The following is a 14,792-nucleotide window of genomic DNA, read 5'->3' as shown; positions in this document are numbered from 1 at the left end:
TTTTACTGAAACTTCATCTGATGTTGTGGGTGAGGGCAACGTTCCCTCTGAGATAATGCTGTTTGGGTAGATTAAGTGTGTTGAGGCAATTTGGATAGTAATTCTTTTCCAATTTTAGCTTTGTACTATATTATGTTTCTTTCTTCTTTTTTCTAGCTGGTCAAATTGAGAGTGTAAGGTAAATTGTGATAGTAGTTCCTTTCCAAGTCATAGCTAGGTGGTTTTTGATGGCTGTTGGATTGCTGTTAATTACTTGGGGGGGGGGGGGAGGGGGACCAGACAGATGCCCCCCCCCCCCCAGTTCCAAAAAACTGAAAAGGTATTTTATGTTTTTTGTGTTTCCCCCTCAGATATGTAGTATGTTTTATTTTAAAATAGAATTTTATATAAAAAATTTAGTCTTAGAATTTTTGATGGGGTATTTATGTTTCCTTAATGTTATCTAAATGGTTGTTCGTCCAAGCCTGGGTTTTTTCACCTTGTTCGAAGTTCCTTCTCTTGTATTTTTTTGTGACCTTTGCTCGAGGTCGCCTAGGTCTCAGTATCTGCTATATGTAGTGATGCTGTATTGTGTGTATGCTATTTTATATATATGTTTGAGACCGCAATTTTAGATTCAGTGTATTTCTTTTCTACTAATTTGGCTTTAGGATCCGATGTATTCTATTATGTTATATTCGATTAGATAGTTTTGGTTTTTGAATTTTGACGATGGAACGGTGTACTATATTTTTTTCCCATTTTTTCCCCCTTGTTTTTTGTTGGGAATTTTTTTTTCTATTGCTTTAATCTAATTTAATGTGTCGTTTCTCGCGGTAGCTCTAGTAGTATCAATCAATAGGTAGGTTACGCTCGATGCAAGGTCCACACTTCTTTATTTTCATTGTGTTTCTCCTGAGTCGAGTTAGGCCTCCTTTTATTAATATATCTAAATATTTTATTAGAAAGAATCCAAAATTGTTTATTTTCCACATGTGGGTTGGTCAAACCATACAGTACGGGAGCTGTATGGTTTTAAGATAGATAAAGAGTAAGTAAAATTTTAAACTATGAATTAGCCCCTGTTTGTATTTTATGTCTGAGTTTGGTCTGTTTATGTTCTACATGGAGAATTTTTTCAAAACTCTTTCATGGGCCTGTCCACTTCGAGTAGTGCCATGTGACTTAGCCCCATGAAATCATAGTCTTTACTTTCCCCATGTAGGTTCCCTGTATCTTTGTATATTGTGTCATTAAGTTTTCTAAGTTAGGTAAGAATTACATATATATATATATATATATATATATATATATATATATATATATATAGATATAGATAGATAGAAATAAAAAAAGAATAAAGAAAAAAGAAAGAAAAAAAACTATCCAAAAAAGATAGAAAGAAAATCACTTTTTTCCCTTATACTTCTCTTTATCTCTTTATCACAATTATTTGCCCACAGGCCATCATGGTGTCTACTATGTACTCTGTAATTTTGTATAAGGTTTTTTTTATTGAAGTCTCCATCCATATATAATATATTTGCCTTTTGATATCTCCCCCCTTTGTTTATTTCTTCTATCAATTTTCACTTTACATGTTTTCCTGCTCTTGCACTGTATCATTGTGTGTAGTTTACTAAAAGGGGCTTTTTTACACAGTGGACATTTTTGCGATACTCTGACCATGTCGCGTCTCACTGCTACCTCTCCTATCAACCATGCATTGTGCATGCATTTGAAGCAGAGGCTTTGTATTTTTAGGGAGCATAATTTGGTCCAGTGCCTTCATGCTCTTTTCCAGTTAATCTCTATGTTCTCCTGTTATACTTTACTTTTAGTTTTTCTTTTGTTATTTCCTCTCAAATGTATCTATATGTTAGTTTTCCTCCTGGTCCCATAAACTTTTTATATCCCTATATTTGGTTAGTATTTCTTTGATATGTCTAAATTTTATTGGTATTTCTAGTTTTTTTTTTACAAGTTTATTATTTTTATAAATGTCCCCCCTGTTTCTCATCGTGAACCCAAACCAGTAGACGTATATTCCCTCCCATGGTGATGTTGGTATTGCTTTAATCTTTTTAAATATATTTATAATATTTGCAGTCTTTATCCAAATGGGGTTGGAGAGTGCTAGTTCCCCCTCTCTTGTGCTCTATAGAAAGTTTCCCTCTTGACGTAGTGGGTCTTAAAATCCCATATGTAATTAATAATCTCCTTATCTAGTTTTTCTAAATTTGTATTTCTATGTCAATAGACTTGGTAATAAAATTTATATTCGCGTACATGTACGTTTTGGCCACTTGGGCCCGTTCCATTAGACATAATGGCGTAAGTGCCCATGTGTTCACATTCGTTTCTAATTTCTGTTTCATATTTTTATAGTTTTCTTGTTCTTCTCTTCTCCCAGAATAAATGCCCAATGCATTCACTCTTTCTTTAATTAGGCGTGGTGGTAATCCTGAGTGATTTCCTCTCTAGCTCCCTAGTTTCAGTATTTCAGTCTTTTCATGATTTATTTATGACCCAGAGGCCTTACTAAATTGTTCTAATTCCTTCTCTAGGTGTTTAAAGGAATTTTGTCTATAATAAAGTTCGTACAATCGTCTGCATGCTGTAGCATTTTTATTTCGTCTTTTACATTTGGAACTGTAATACCTTCAATCTTCCTATTTAGTCTTATTCTTATACTTAGAATTTCAATTGCTGTTACCTATAATAGCACAGATAGCATTCCACATAGGCTGGAGTTATGTTTTCAACAATCTCGTGATTTAAAAGTGATATTTTGAAAATAACATAAGAAAGTGATTAAATATGTTGAATTGGAAATAACACCGTAATATTTAGCATTTCTCACAATTATTCACTCGTTGGTCCAGGAAAAACGCTTTATCCACATGTAATAGCTTCACTACTTGCGATGAATGTGTGATTTTATAGCTATTGAAACATTTATCACTTCCAGTTCATTGCCTCTTCAAAATCAACACAATTCCATTGCCTGAAATGACAAATGAACGCAATCGACTCTAAAGAAAGTTTTGCCATTCTTGATAATGGGGTACTTTTGAATTCCATTTCACTATGATGATATGTTACCACAAAAATGTATTCTGGCTCAACATGATTGGTGTCGATAGTAAACTTTATCATGGAAGAATTGAGAAAGTGTAAAGAGCGCATGTCAAATAGGATGGAAGCAGAGAACATTATAAGGACTCGGGTACGTGGAATTGAGATTTTAAAGGAGGACTCCCTGCAGGATGTATCAGTGCCTGTCGAAGTGATTGAGCTACTTGGACAAGCTCGTTGTATCCTTGACAAAACCGATATCAATTCTATGCCAGTCAGCGAAGACCACCGGTACAGGGCCTCGCAAGTCTATACTGGGCATAGGGGCAGACCTCTTTATGACATAAGAAAAGGAACAACTACAATTTTTCATCGGTAATTTCTTAACTCAACTGACACACTAACATGCTGTATATTATATTTACATGTTCCATTGTTATCCCCTAACACACAAGCAGTGTTTACTGCTTCCAACTTCTTTATTTTTCTGATGTTCATGCACAATATTTGATAATGCTTCCGTATGCAAGCAAATCATAGAGGTGTCATTTTTAAGCGTTGATAGTTTTCAATATTGTAAGACAAGACATTCTTTCTTGAGTATCATTATCTGTCCGTCTGGCTAAATGATTTCGTTATCCTGAATATTATAAGGTATCGGGATTTAAGCTGTTTATGCAACAACACTTAGGAAATGACAAATGGTAAACATCAGTTAGGTAATGCCACTGAGTATATTATTCGCACACCACCCCGTTTGTTTGTACCCCGTTACAAATTTTACAATAAAAAAGTATCAAGGACATAAAGATACATGAAATTAAGTAATTTCATTCACTGATTTATAATTTCTAACTTACAGTTGATAATAGTTCCCTAACTCTGCGGACCTATTGGCATTTCAAATCAAACGGACGCTCTCGATCTAACCAAGCGACAGATTGCTCACTGACCTTTTCTGGTTTATAGAACAGTCCATTTCATTAAAAATGTCAATGTTTAATATTTCGTGACCAAACTGAGCAAATGAAAAGGACAACTCTTGTATACACATGCTAGAGACATGTAACACCAAAAATTTCCGGAATTAATGAAATTATCAAAGACGGTGAACTACATTACCCCTGTTGCTTAAAAACATAGACTTGCCTATGCAAATATGGCGACTATGTTACTTACAAAACTCCCGTTTGATTCGAAACGCCAACAAAATGACAGTGCATGGCACTCTTTGGTGACAATCAGGTTAGAAATTATGAATTAAATGACTCAGTTTTGCGATTTTGTTTATATCCTTGATGCATTTTCGTTTTAACATCGGTGTGTGTGTGTGTGTGTATGTGTGTGTTGGCAGGTTTGCAAATAAATGGGAGCATGTACGAATATTTTAGTCCTTAAAGAACCATGTATTGAAATTTAATATATAGTACTGTCAGACTTCACATGCTATTCTACAATCGATACTTTTACCACCGTACATTATAAGAGAAATTGTGTTTTCTTTTGGTTTGTTTGCATGATTCTTTATTCCACATTATATATATATATATATATATATATATATATATATATATATATACATACATATATACATATATATATATATATAGTCATGTAGTGCATTTTTTCAAAATAATTGAATTATTTCATTACGCAAAACATTCCTCAAGTAGAAAGTATAAAAAGATAGGATATTATTAGAAACATATATCCTATGCGTCTCAAAATAACCATTGCTTTTATTTTCGTTTTAATTAAATAACATTTTTATTACCAAATGCTGTAAATCATTATTTTAAAAAAAAAATCTGTCTGACAGTTTATATTCATATGGTGTTTGCATCACTTTATAAAACGTCACACGTGATTGGCCAATCTCAGCGTGCTTTGACCTCATGTCTTTTTATTGACGTCATCTGTTTTCATGCATCAGAATTACACGCGCTGTTTGAACATTATTATTTTCTTTTCCTTTTTGAAACTTCATTAGTTGGGTATTTGGAATAGAAGTTAAGTGGCTAAGACTTCATCGTGTAAGAATAACTATACTATATACCTTATGATGTTTGCACACGTTTGCCCAAGAACTCAGATGATTTTGAACCATCGTGATCGCGCTTCGGCTCAAAACATCTTCCTGGTGCAAATTTTGTATTATCATACACATATAATTAAAATGTGTCTATAGTGACTGTTAATGCTTTTTATACGCTGAAATTTTGTGTTTTAGACATTACTAACCGATCTATATTCTCTCTATTACATCCACATAACATAAACCTTTATATGGAAAATCTTTCTCGTGCTTTGGAAAATTATTTGTAATCACGTCTGTATTAATTTTTCTCCAGAAAATTAGTTTACATCAGGAGATATGGCAAGTTTGCTTGGGGTAAGCAGGAGAACTGTAGAGCGGAGACTAGCAAACTTCCGCTTGACTCATGGGATACTATTCAGTGATATAAGTGACAATGAGCTCATATCGATGGTGCATTCAATAATCAACAACTTTCCTCGTTCAGGTAAGAGTTTTTTTTTCTTCAACTAAATGACTTTTCTGTGTACAGTAAAATAGTTGTTATTTATGTTCATTGATGTGTATATTGTTATATCAGTTTTGAAATTTTAATTGGGGATGGGGCTTTGCTTTTCCGCAACTGTTTTTAAAGATCAATTAACGACTCTAACTTTGTAGTGACTCCTGGTCATTTTTCCATACAGCGACTTTGCCCAACATAGCCCAAGCGCCGACTAAAAGATATTTCGGCATGGGGCTCAAACTGTAGATAATAACTGACGTGTGTTAAAAACTCTCATTTTTATTTGCAACAAGAATGGTATTTAAACAGATGAAAACATGATCAGTGCTTTCATAAACTGTGCCGATATCGTTAAACTGCCGGTGATTGTCATAGACTAACAAGTGCAGTTCGATTTGCATGTAAAACGAAATCTTTGTGGAAAAGCTTAAAGGCATTTGAAAGGATTGGTCCGAAGTTAATCAGATTCAACAAACAAGCGATCTTGCATACATTTATCCTATCAAATTTCGAATTCAGTCCAGTGGCCTGCTACTTCTGCAGCGACCTGAACACTACTAAGCTTGAAAAATACAACAACAAAAGCGTGCTTATAGGTGTGAGTATGATTATTTACACAAGCATTTATCATTAACTCTTAAGGCAAAACTGACAACCCTGAAAGTGTGCAACTTAGGTCATGAATTTAGAGACTTTCAAATTCTGAATAAGTGTGCGCTTCCCAATGTTTGGATAATTTTATATGTTATAAGAATATAATAAATATTTGTTTATAAATACAATTTTAGATAGTGAATTATGTTAATTGCCCCAACAATGAAAACCCCATTGTATGGCAAACAAATAGATTATGTATGCAACTGTCATTCTGTGGAATGAGCTACCGAATCACCTAAGAGACCAATCACATTTTAATTCATTTAGATCCTTAATCTTATCCTGGAATGGTACAGACTGCAAATGTTATATCTGCAAATAAATAAATAATGTTTTTTTTATGAATTCAATGCTTGTAGTCATGTTTTAAATACTTGTTTCTTTAGGTTTAAAGACAATCGAATGTCATCTCATTTCACAAGGTATCCATGTACAAAGAGAGAGAATAAGGAGAGCAGTTAGAACTGTAGATCCGGTTGGACAACAATTGAGGCAGCGAAGGGTTTATTCAGTTCCGTCCCCTCTTGCCCTGTGGCATATGGATGGCAATCACAAACTGATACGGTAGTGTTCCACTCAGTTATATTACATGTGCTAACAATAAAGTTGTGTGTAATCTCTAATTCTCAGTACCCAAAGTTTTGTTAATTTAATTTCCTAGGCTCCGAAATCCTAAAATTAAAAGACACATAATTTTACTCCAAATTTTCTATATCTTAGCATCTCCAAGATAAAACCTTTCAATTCTGAACGCATTTTATTGGAAGGAAAAAAGTTACAGCATAAAAATTCAATCAGTTCTCTTAAATAGTTCGGACGTATAACATGAAAATTCGGCAAAGACATCATAACATCAGATCCATCAATGGCAGTTAGTTACTTGTTAATGTAAGTATTATTAACGATATTCATTCAGTACATGTTAATCTTGGACGTTAATGATGATTAGAAAAGGGTAAATTTGGTGCTTATTTTCCCGATTTTTACAGGTCTATCATGTTGGAAATGACTTATAGTAGTAGGTCAAGTTGATGAAATAACGCATATACAAATAATCTCTCAGACATGTTTTGTTCCTCATGTGATCTTGTCGTGTTATATGATATTCATATTAATTGCTTAATGTGCCCAGATGATTTGATAATATATGCATCTAAATGTAATGGCTTGCAAAATGCCGACGTAGACGGTGTCTAACTCTTTAACACTAACACAATTTGAGGTAATATTTCATGCAGTTGGTAAACTTATCAATAATTGGCAATTAAAATAAAATTAATTGTACTGAGGTTAGCAGAACATAATAATTGTTTAATGCTCTGGTAAGCTTGAATATTTTTGTCGAAGTAAAAAGTAGCCATCGCAGACAAATGCGAAGGTAGGGGGATAAATTTATAAACTCTATTCTTCAACCTATTACAACTTACGATCATGAAATTTGACATAATCGACTCTGGTTGATGTAAAGAGGTTAAATGACATGAATGTTTATGACTAACTATTTATTAGGATTTTGACATTTTGTTTTGGACATTAAAACGTTTAGTAGCATCGAGTTAGGGGAGTATTTCCATCTCATATGCAATGTTGAACACATAATACCGGGTACATCTATCGGAACACCCAAAGGGCTCCCTTGTCCTTCAAATGTGCACATGAAAACACAAAACAGTGACACGACTATATAGTGCAAGATTCTAACAAACTTAATCAGATATTTAGGATCTGAACATGTTTGCGAGATAAATATTAATAATCTTGGAACAGAAACAGCTTCAAACATTGGTACAGTTGAAACTCGCGGTTTTCTTACAGCTATTATTCCAAGAGATGCTAAATATTACTCCATTTGTGTAAACAAAGCAGAGGCCGAAAAACAGTTTGCCTGCATTGGTTATAAATATAAAGACAAGAGAGAAATATTATTTCATATTTTTGAGGAAACTGGGTTTGATATTCATATGGACATCAATAAGTTATTTGGTCATTTAGTATTCATGTTTAATTAAGATATGACACCAATAACTATGAATCTTACAAATATCTGAGCAATGCAGTGTTTAATAAGAATGAATCAAGAATGTGTTGACATTCAATCGCTTAGCAAACTTTATAGGAACACTTGGAGATTTTCTTCAGTTATAATGCATTTCTTAGCTACTTTCAAATATCTTAATAACGGGAGTTTACATTTAACACTTATGTATGTGGAGTGTAAGGTATGATGGACGACATTCGAGAGTGAGAGATCAAGCAATGTGTCAGTGATCTACTTTATATTAGATAATAATACGCGCGGTGTTGTCATTGTTATATCCATCTCTTGCAGGAAAGCGATACATTTTCTTGTCTCATATAACGTGGAAAGCGATATACATATATTCTGCAGATGGCGTTTTGTAATACACGGATGCATGGATGGTTTCACAAGACTTATTGTCTACCTAGCTTGCAACTGTGATAATAGAGCTTCAACAGTTTTAAACCATTTCACTGAAGCCGTTTCCAAATGGGGCCTTTCTTCCCGAGTGAGAGGGGACATGGGTGTGGAAAACCGTGAAGTTGCTCAGTACATGCTCTTACACCCTCGTCGGGGCCTTAATAGGGGAAGTTTTCTAACTGGAAAAAGTGTCCATAATTCGAGGATAGAGAGGCTATGGCGTGATGTGTATAATGCTGTGCTTTCTTTATTTTATGAGCTTTTCGTATCATTGGAAGTCAAAGGCTTTTTTTATCCAGATTCGGAGAAACATGTCTTCTGCTTGCATTATGTGTACAGAAATGTGATAAACGACAGACTATTCCAGTTTATGAATTCATGGAACAATCATAAATTGAGAACTGAGAACAACAAGACTACCTGCCAGCTATTTATACTTGGACTGCAGCGTATATTTAACGAGAATCAATTAATTGCTAACGAATACTTCGAAGAATTAGATCAGGTGAGAAGCTTGTCTCGTTTTAAGCAATGTGGCCTATTGGTAAAGAAAGAAACCAGAAAGACTGAAGAGATTTGAAACTGGGCACTATCCAATCTGCACGTTCCTTAAAATACCTACCATTATTTTATCAAGGTCTGTGTGTGTGTGTGTGCTTCTAATTAGCAGTGTATGTGATTACCAAAGTCATAACAAATGACTACAACATCACAGTGTGCTACTTCGTTAAGTGGAAAGTACCTGTATTTTCGAAATATATTCTATCAAGCTCATAAAACATATCAAATTTACAATCAGCGAAACATTACAATAACAATATAAAGCAAAATTCCCTGCATGTCAATATAAATAGTATTTAAAGGACATCTGATTGTAACATTTCTGCTTTATATAACTTAACAGACAGTATTCGACAAAAGTTTTAGAATTTCAGTAAACTGTTTGTCCAATATCGAGGAACAATTTCTTTTAGCACGAAAAACTTTCATGAGTTTACCATGCAGAGACCAAATTACAAATTTGTTTATTGCCGGTTCTGCAAGACTTTATATGCTATTCTCTTAGCCTAACATTTGTTGGTGATATTTGGAAGTTAGAACTGAGCCACCGTAGCTCATTCTCTTAAACGAATTCATTTCTTAAGAGCCAAACTTAATTGTGTCTTTGAATCATTCTTTTTGAACTATAAAAAATGAATGAATATATTGCAGACAAAATTATTATTAGTATTTTTTTCTTCATTTAGGACGCTCTACCAGAGTATGGAATGGATCCAGATGCACCGTTACCTGAGCCAAGTGATGAAGACAATATCGACGTGCCATCAATAGAGCTACTTAATGAAGAACAGTTGCATTCTTTCAATGCCAAAATGAGTGGAATTCACGTAGCTGACCTTTCTGACATTGAACCATATTTGCATGCTTTAGATTCTGTTGATGAGGTTTTGGAAGTTTGAAGTCGATAATTCATGTACTCTACTACATTTCCGTTGATTATATGGGGCGATTTTACTTTCTGCAATTGCTCAAAGCAGTATCTTGTCATCAGTGACAACTTTCTTTCATTCCTCCATTTGTAATTAAATTCATCTTAACTCCCTATTTGTAAGATTACACATGTATTAATAACATAATCTTTGTTCCTTATTAAATAGACTGTGATCCAATACAGCTCTATGTTTAAAATAATAAATGAATAACTTGCGCAAGACTTCGTCAACTGAAATCTGAGTATCAAATCTACTCCTAATAGGTATGTCCGACTGTACTAAAATCTAATTAATAGTGTTGATAGTTTTTGTATTATAAAAATCCAATAAGCGGTAATAGAACATGCGTTTTGATTGAATTCAACTGAAATGTCCGCAGAGTACGCATCTTACCTGTATTTATTCGTATTTATACAATTTCTGTCAGTATTATCAAGCATTTTTCTGTGTAATTCAGGGATAGCACTTTCCGTTCTGTTTGGTGTATATTTGTAATCCTCCATGATTGATTATATGTACCCTGATATTTGTCTAAGTTAATTTCAATCAATGAAAATGTCACTTACGCCGAGTGGAGACAGTACTTAAAAAAAATAAATACAAATTAAATAATTTATTTATCAACTGAAAGTTGTGTTCTAGTTCTATCTTTTAGTTTCTTTTAAGTGTAATCATCATAAATGCAATGTGTCCTTTTGTAACTAAACGTAAAATGCGTCAATCTTTCTTAACAGCTATGTCCGCGCGCGTTTCTCCAAGAACCTAATTAAGTGCCGACCGTATTTTGATAACTGACTTGTGGAAGTATTTGTTGTATTGTTGCACTGAACGAAAAGCTGGACTCCTTTTGTATTATCACGTTAATTATGTCTTTTGAATCAAATAAAGGAGGTGGAATAAAAGAAAAGTTAAAAGGCACAAAAATCTTATAAACTTAAAATCTAGTGATCCCGGTCGTATGTCGTGTGAACTCGCTTCATTTGAATAATCGAACACTGTTATAAATGGTATCGTGTACTCTTTCATAACTGTTATCAAAGATAGCAATGCAGCCAAGCGAAATGAATACTTCGTAAAATAAAGAGCTTGTTTTCACAGATACGGACCATTGTGGGCAAGCGAGTTTCAGAGAATTTTTGAACTGGCACTTAGAGATATCCTCAAGGATGATAAGAAGTTTCATTAATACTTCCAATGAAATCACGACATCAATATTGTACCAACTGAACAATACAAAAAATGAGTTTCGACATAGAAGATCGTTTCATGAAATAAATGTCGCGTTTTTTGTTTTTGTTTTTTAAAAAAGCATTCTTGTTTGGGGGTATATCAACATTTAGTCTAGTTCCCTGCTCTGTGGACTCCCGATTTGGCAGGATACTATTAAACACCACTATGGGAATTAGACTCATCAATAAAATAAAAAGCATTGACGTGCTACACAGATTTTTCGCGCACATGTGATGGTTGTTGAAACCAGTTGGAACGATCTTTTACAACTTCATTAGAAAAAGCAATTTATTAAAAAATTTTATCGACGTGATTGTAAAATGAGGATTCAGTCAGTAAACAGCCCAATTCCCTAACGCCTCCCCCTCCCTCGGTTTTCTCGATGTCAAAGCGAATTTTCAATTTTTGGAGGTACCTCGGTAACTCGCGCCCTCGCTTATAATGCGGTCTATGCTTGTGGACGCTGTTGTGTACGAGTTATCGAGGGAGAGGTATATATATATATATATATATATATATATATATATATATATATATATATATATATATATATATATATTGCTATGCCCGTCTCACATTAAATAATACCTATATTGTTACGTATATATTGTTTTTTTCCTTTTTGGTGCATTACTTAAGATTGCAATGAAGGTACCTTAATATGTGTTGACTCATTTCAAAATCAATATTAATAAAGAACCTGTTTACAAGTTTGGGGTAATTTCACATTTGATGATTAAGCCTGATGAGTTCTGTCGCAGTGAGAGGTATCGTGAAACATGTGAAATGGGAGGTGTTGATAGATAGATCTATATCGAATAGGAAATTAATGCAACGTAGAGCCGTAAAGTGTATACAAGGTATATGAGTTGAACAATGAATTCATTCCGATTTTTCTATGTTCTTATTTAATGTTATTCTGCAGATATATTTAATGTTTTGTTTAGAATTAATTTGAGAGTTGGATTACTCATCAAAATTACAAAGAGCTCATTGACTTTTCAATAAAATATTATTCTGTGATTATTGTTATTATTGTGAATTCATTCAAAAGAGTTCTAGACAATGCCATTGTTATACATTAATAATGTTAGTACATCAGCACATTCAGGATATGGAATTCATATGAAACACCCTATTCTTTTGGATTTCGAATATAATGCTTAGTATTTGTAACGTTTCCCTCTTAGTAAGAGGGGTGGTTAATTGGATTTGGCTGGAGTTATCTAGAGGATGACCTCCCTCGATATTATAACCCGGCGGGAGTGAAAGAAGAATATAATTTTAACAGAGAACTGAGCGAGAATAAATGGAAGAAATAAAACAATACCAGCCCCCTTTGACAAGAAAATAACACATTTAATTAGAACAAATTAATAACGCCAATTCCAATTCAAGTTAGATTATATCAATATAATTCAACAGGCGCGTCCAATTTGTATTTATTTCATCGTCATAATTAAAGGTGAAAAGAGCGCAATGTCCACGACTGATTTGCATCATCACCTTCCTATCTTGACCGTATATCCACGTCTCCTAGTTCATCCTCGCTAAGCTGTGTGCTTTGGCCATTCATGGACTTACTGGTCCTTTTATTCTGACTTCGTCATTCTTTTTCTCAGACTTCTGTCTTCAGACTGTCCAGTCTCTATCCCATAAAGATGTTCCTTAAAGGACAAAATTACCCCTAAATTTCTGTATACCCCACTCTCTAGACGTACATAAAATTCCCTCACGTTACTCAGAGCATGTTGGCTATCCACACACTGTGTAAATTTAGTATGGTTGGACAGTGACCTTGCTTCCAGTGGCAGGTCTTAAATTACCACGCGAGCGTCTATTGAATATTGCCGTATTCTTTTACATATGCAACTACATGTTCGATTGATATTGCATGGAATTCACAAATTGTAACTCGCAGCAATCCTTAACCTACAAGATTATTCAAACATTACAAAATCAGATATAATTAGGTAAGTATTGTCCTAACAAAGGAAGTTATTGCAAATAATCCTTTGAAATCCTACATATATGAACATTTGGATCGTATGCAATCAATTCAACCAATGAACTAATAACTGTAAATTGAAAGGTAAATTGCATAACAATTCTAGCATAAACACTTTCCATGAAAATGAATAAAAATTAAATCGCATAACATCTCTAGCATCAACACTTTCCATGAAATTGAATAACATAAATTGCACAAAAACTCTAGCATCAACACATTTCCATGAAATTGAATAAACGATACATATATGGACACCTAATCATAGAAAACACATTTGTATAAAACAAGCAATCAAATAATAGAATATTACGTGAAACTAAACTTGCGTACCTTGTTGATGTTCTCTTTCAGAACATACTCTTCCGAGCATTAAAACCTGTCTTTCTTTTACAAGACGGTCTCCTGGTCCTTTTCTTGTTTAACAAGGAGAGCAATATTGTCTTTAGGCCTCCTCCGAAGTTTAGACTCCTCTTTCAGGAAATTTCAGACTTATGAATTTTGAGTAAGGTCGTCACTTTAAAGTCTCATTGCTTCTAAAGTGTACGCCTTAATTTATTCTGCCCAATCGTAGGCAGCGGTCCCTAATTTTTCCCAAAGAAATAATTCCTTTCATCAGGTTTAGACAGGTCGGAATCTGTGAACGACGGTGCGTAACTATTTCCCTTTGAAAATGATAAGTGGACATAGGTTCCTACCAAGCGGTTAGGGTTGGTAGCTCAAATGTTTACTTTGTAAGGGCCGTGTTAAGATAGCCCGGTGAATTTCACTTAGTTGGAATGCTGCCCCTTTGAAGTTTACACGGACATGGGCGGAGATGAACGAAGAAAGGTCGAAGTGATCCCTCATAAACACTTTTCTGGCTTAAACGCGATAAAATATTAATGACCAACACATTCAACTTTAAAGTTCACTGTAATTCAAACTTCGACACTTCACAGTGTTATTTTCGATTTAATTCATAATACTATAAATTCCTCTTAAAGTTTCATTTCATAACTTATAGAACTAAATTATTTGTAAATTGTACAAAACTTGACGGTGTTGCTACATTAGGCTCATTACTTTCAGACCACAGAATCGTAACGATGTTTTATTTTGAAATTTTACAATAGTCTTATATGTATCTCATTTCCGCTGTTTACACTTTCTTGAGACGGTACCTTATCGAAACCTGCTTTGGACGGCATTCAGTATGTATAATTGTGTAAACATTGGTCAAAACAAAACTCTACGAAATACTATTGATAAATATATGTAAGTAACGAAATATCTGTTATATTTCTTTAATAACATTAATAAATTTGATTTGACATGATGTTCTTATTTCTTAGTCAGCCAAATTTTAGATTTTCATATTTTCATTT

The 14,792-nt window shown here is 33.8% G+C and overlaps 1 protein-coding gene across 3 annotated transcripts; it reads left to right on the top strand.

Annotated features, from left to right (window-relative positions):
* Positions 1 to 244: 244 nt before the first annotated feature.
* On the top strand, positions 245 to 10,817 carry LOC149793006 (uncharacterized). Of its 3 annotated transcripts, none has more exons than XM_089966875.1 (6): positions 245 to 319; positions 2,951 to 3,432; positions 5,409 to 5,579; positions 6,641 to 6,818; positions 8,584 to 9,199; positions 9,942 to 10,817. In XM_089966875.1, the coding sequence occupies exons 3-6, from the start codon at positions 5,432 to 5,434 to the stop codon at positions 10,152 to 10,154; spliced, it is 1,155 nt and encodes a 384-aa protein (XP_089823001.1). In that variant the 5' UTR covers positions 245 to 319; positions 2,951 to 3,432; positions 5,409 to 5,431; the 3' UTR covers positions 10,155 to 10,817. The 3 variants fall into 3 exon arrangements, with proteins under 3 accessions (XP_089823001.1, XP_089823003.1, XP_089823002.1); XM_089966877.1 differs by having other exon boundaries at positions 247 to 319; positions 8,644 to 9,199; XM_089966876.1 differs by lacking the exons at positions 245 to 319; positions 2,951 to 3,432 and having other exon boundaries at positions 5,271 to 5,579.
* The last annotated feature ends 3,975 nt before the right edge of the window (positions 10,818 to 14,792 follow it).

This window comes from Sinohyriopsis cumingii, chromosome 8, assembly GCF_028554795.1.
Source record: "Sinohyriopsis cumingii isolate HCF-2022 chromosome 8, ASM2855479v2, whole genome shotgun sequence".
In the NCBI taxonomy this organism is placed as follows: Eukaryota; Metazoa; Mollusca; class Bivalvia; order Unionida; family Unionidae; genus Sinohyriopsis; species Sinohyriopsis cumingii.
The sequence above is the reverse complement of the archived record's forward strand: the minus strand, read 5'-3'. Positions and strand labels throughout refer to the sequence as shown.